The sequence below is a fragment of the Cicer arietinum genome, chromosome 2 (genome assembly GCF_000331145.2).
Source record: "Cicer arietinum cultivar CDC Frontier isolate Library 1 chromosome 2, Cicar.CDCFrontier_v2.0, whole genome shotgun sequence".
NCBI classification, from domain to species: Eukaryota; Viridiplantae; Streptophyta; class Magnoliopsida; order Fabales; family Fabaceae; genus Cicer; species Cicer arietinum.
Genome location: NC_021161.2, coordinates 50,880,055 through 50,882,335, shown reverse-complemented (window position 1 = coordinate 50,882,335; position 2,281 = coordinate 50,880,055). Strand labels below are relative to the sequence as shown.

General features: G+C 28.3%; 1 protein-coding gene across 1 annotated transcript in view; it reads right to left on the bottom strand.

Moving 5' to 3' along the window:
* Window positions 1-1,749, bottom strand: part of LOC101505295 (calcium-dependent protein kinase 2-like) — a 4,668-nt gene extending 2,919 nt beyond the window's left edge. The window contains exon 1 of the mRNA XM_004491343.4: window positions 545-1,749. Coding sequence (XP_004491400.1) covers window positions 545-1,340 — 796 coding nt within the window. The 5' untranslated portion in view covers window positions 1,341-1,749. The remainder of the gene's footprint in view (window positions 1-544) is intronic.
* Window positions 1,750-2,281: the final 532 nt, after the last annotated feature.

Here is a 2,281-nt window from a genome sequence, read left to right as displayed (position 1 = left end):
TCCCTACATCACGTAATGCGGACACAATATTGTGGTTGTAGCAATGTCCGTAACCAATCCACATAGCACATGATTTTGAAGCGTGATTTTGAGAAAATCCATATCGCACGTGTTTTTGCATGTCATGTGTATCACATAAATGATTTGAAGCGTTTAAAAACTAGTTAGAACTTAGAAGAAACTAGTTCAAATCAACATCTTAAAAAATTCCTATTCAACAAAAAAAATGTTCTCAAACTTTGTAATTCTTTAAAAATCAGGGCTAATGATGACAAATATTAGCAATGCACTATTACAAGCAATACAAAATTTGATCATCAACCTAAAAGGTAAGAAAAAATTCCAAAACTACTCCAATTCCCACACACACAAAAGAAAGCCAGTAAACAAAGCTCCCAATCAAAAACTTGTACAAAATTTCAGCAGTTAAAATCTCAATAGTATGCAACAGTTCACACACATCACATTATAGAATTCACAAATATTAGTATAACTTTCTCAACATACAAAAAGAAACACCAATAAAAATGGCTAAATTTTTTACCTTCTTCGATGAAAACCGACAAGCCGAAATCAGTGGCTTTAATAGTTGCCTTATCATCCTTACTAGACAACAAGAAATTTTCAGGCTTAAGATCTCTATGCATGACACCCATAAAATGACAAATATGAACAACATTAACAATCTGTCTACATATAGAAGCTGCAGCTCTTTCACTATAATGTCCTTTAGCAATAATTCTATCAAAAAGTTCACCACCAGCACAAAGTTCCATAACAACATGAACTGAATTCTTATCCTCATAAGAACCTTTAAACTCAACAATGTTTGGTTGTCCACTCATATGTTGCATGATTTGATTCTCTCTCTTTATATCTTCTTTATCAGCTTTACTAACAAGTTTCCTCTTTGAAATTGATTTGCAAGCATATTTCAAACCAGTTGAATTCTCAGTGCAAAGATAAGTCACACCAAATTGTCCTCTCCCTAATTCTTTACCAAGTGTGTAAATTTGCTTCACATCTTCAAAATTCTTGCCAAGAATTGTGTTTGAATCTGATGGCCTTTGAACAATTGGTTTTTTGACTTGTTTTTCAGGTAATTGGTGTGGTTGATTTGAAGGGGCTTTTGATTGATTCACAAAGGGTTCATGGTGATTGTGATTTTGATTCTGATTGTGATTGTGATTTTGATTCTGATTTTGATTCTGATTTTGATTGTGATTGTGATTTTGATTTTGATTTTGATTTTGATTTTGATTTTGCATAGCAGAAACACCAACATGTGAATGACCAATGTGTTCTACCTCTGACCCTTTTTTACTCAAACAACCACCCATGATTGTAACACAAGAACAAAAAGGAAAAAATATGAGATTTTTATAAGGTAAAAGACTAAAGCTTCAAACTTTTCAGTGAAGATGATAAAATGGAAGAAACCCAGATCAGAATTTCAACAACATTATGCAGATTTGTAACTATAATGATATAAAAATCAAACTTTGGATCAGAATTTAACAAAAATAGGGATAAAGTGTGAAGAAGGGGATTTTATTGTTTGTTATGTTTTTAGGGTGAAGAAATCAAAGTTTGAAACTTGATATAGAAGGGTTTCTGAGGAAAAGATCAAAAAAAATCATTAATTAAAGGTGAAGAAGAGAAAAAGTCTGAAGTTTTATGAAATTAACAAAAACAAAAGGAAGGAACAAGCAAGGGGGAACTAAGTCAAACTTCAGATTTGGATTCATATGCATTTCTTTATTTATGAAAAAGTTGGATTAATAATTTAAAATGATTGAGGTTATTTATGACCAAAACAAATGTAAGGGAAAGACATCAATAGCAGAAAAAAAAAAACAAACAAAATTAATTAAAACAATGAACTTTTATTTAAACAAAAAACATTAAAAGAATGAATTTTAAAAATACCACTTCAATTTTGATACTTAAAAATAATTTTAATGAAAACTACTTATCAAAATATGATTTGCATTTCTCAATTTAACAAAAAATAGCATGACAAATCGATAATATTACGATAATTTATTACAGTTATTTGTTTAAATAGTTTTATGGTATTTTATCTTTTTGTTATTATTTTTGAATAAAAAAATTAATTTAAATAGTTTATCATAAAACATTATTTCAACTATTTTATTTATTTGCAATAATATATTTTAAATAACGAAATTTTAAAATATTTAAAATGAGAAGTTATTTTGAAAAACTTTACAAATCAAACAATTTTGAGAGATAATTTTTTTTTTAAAATGTGATTTTT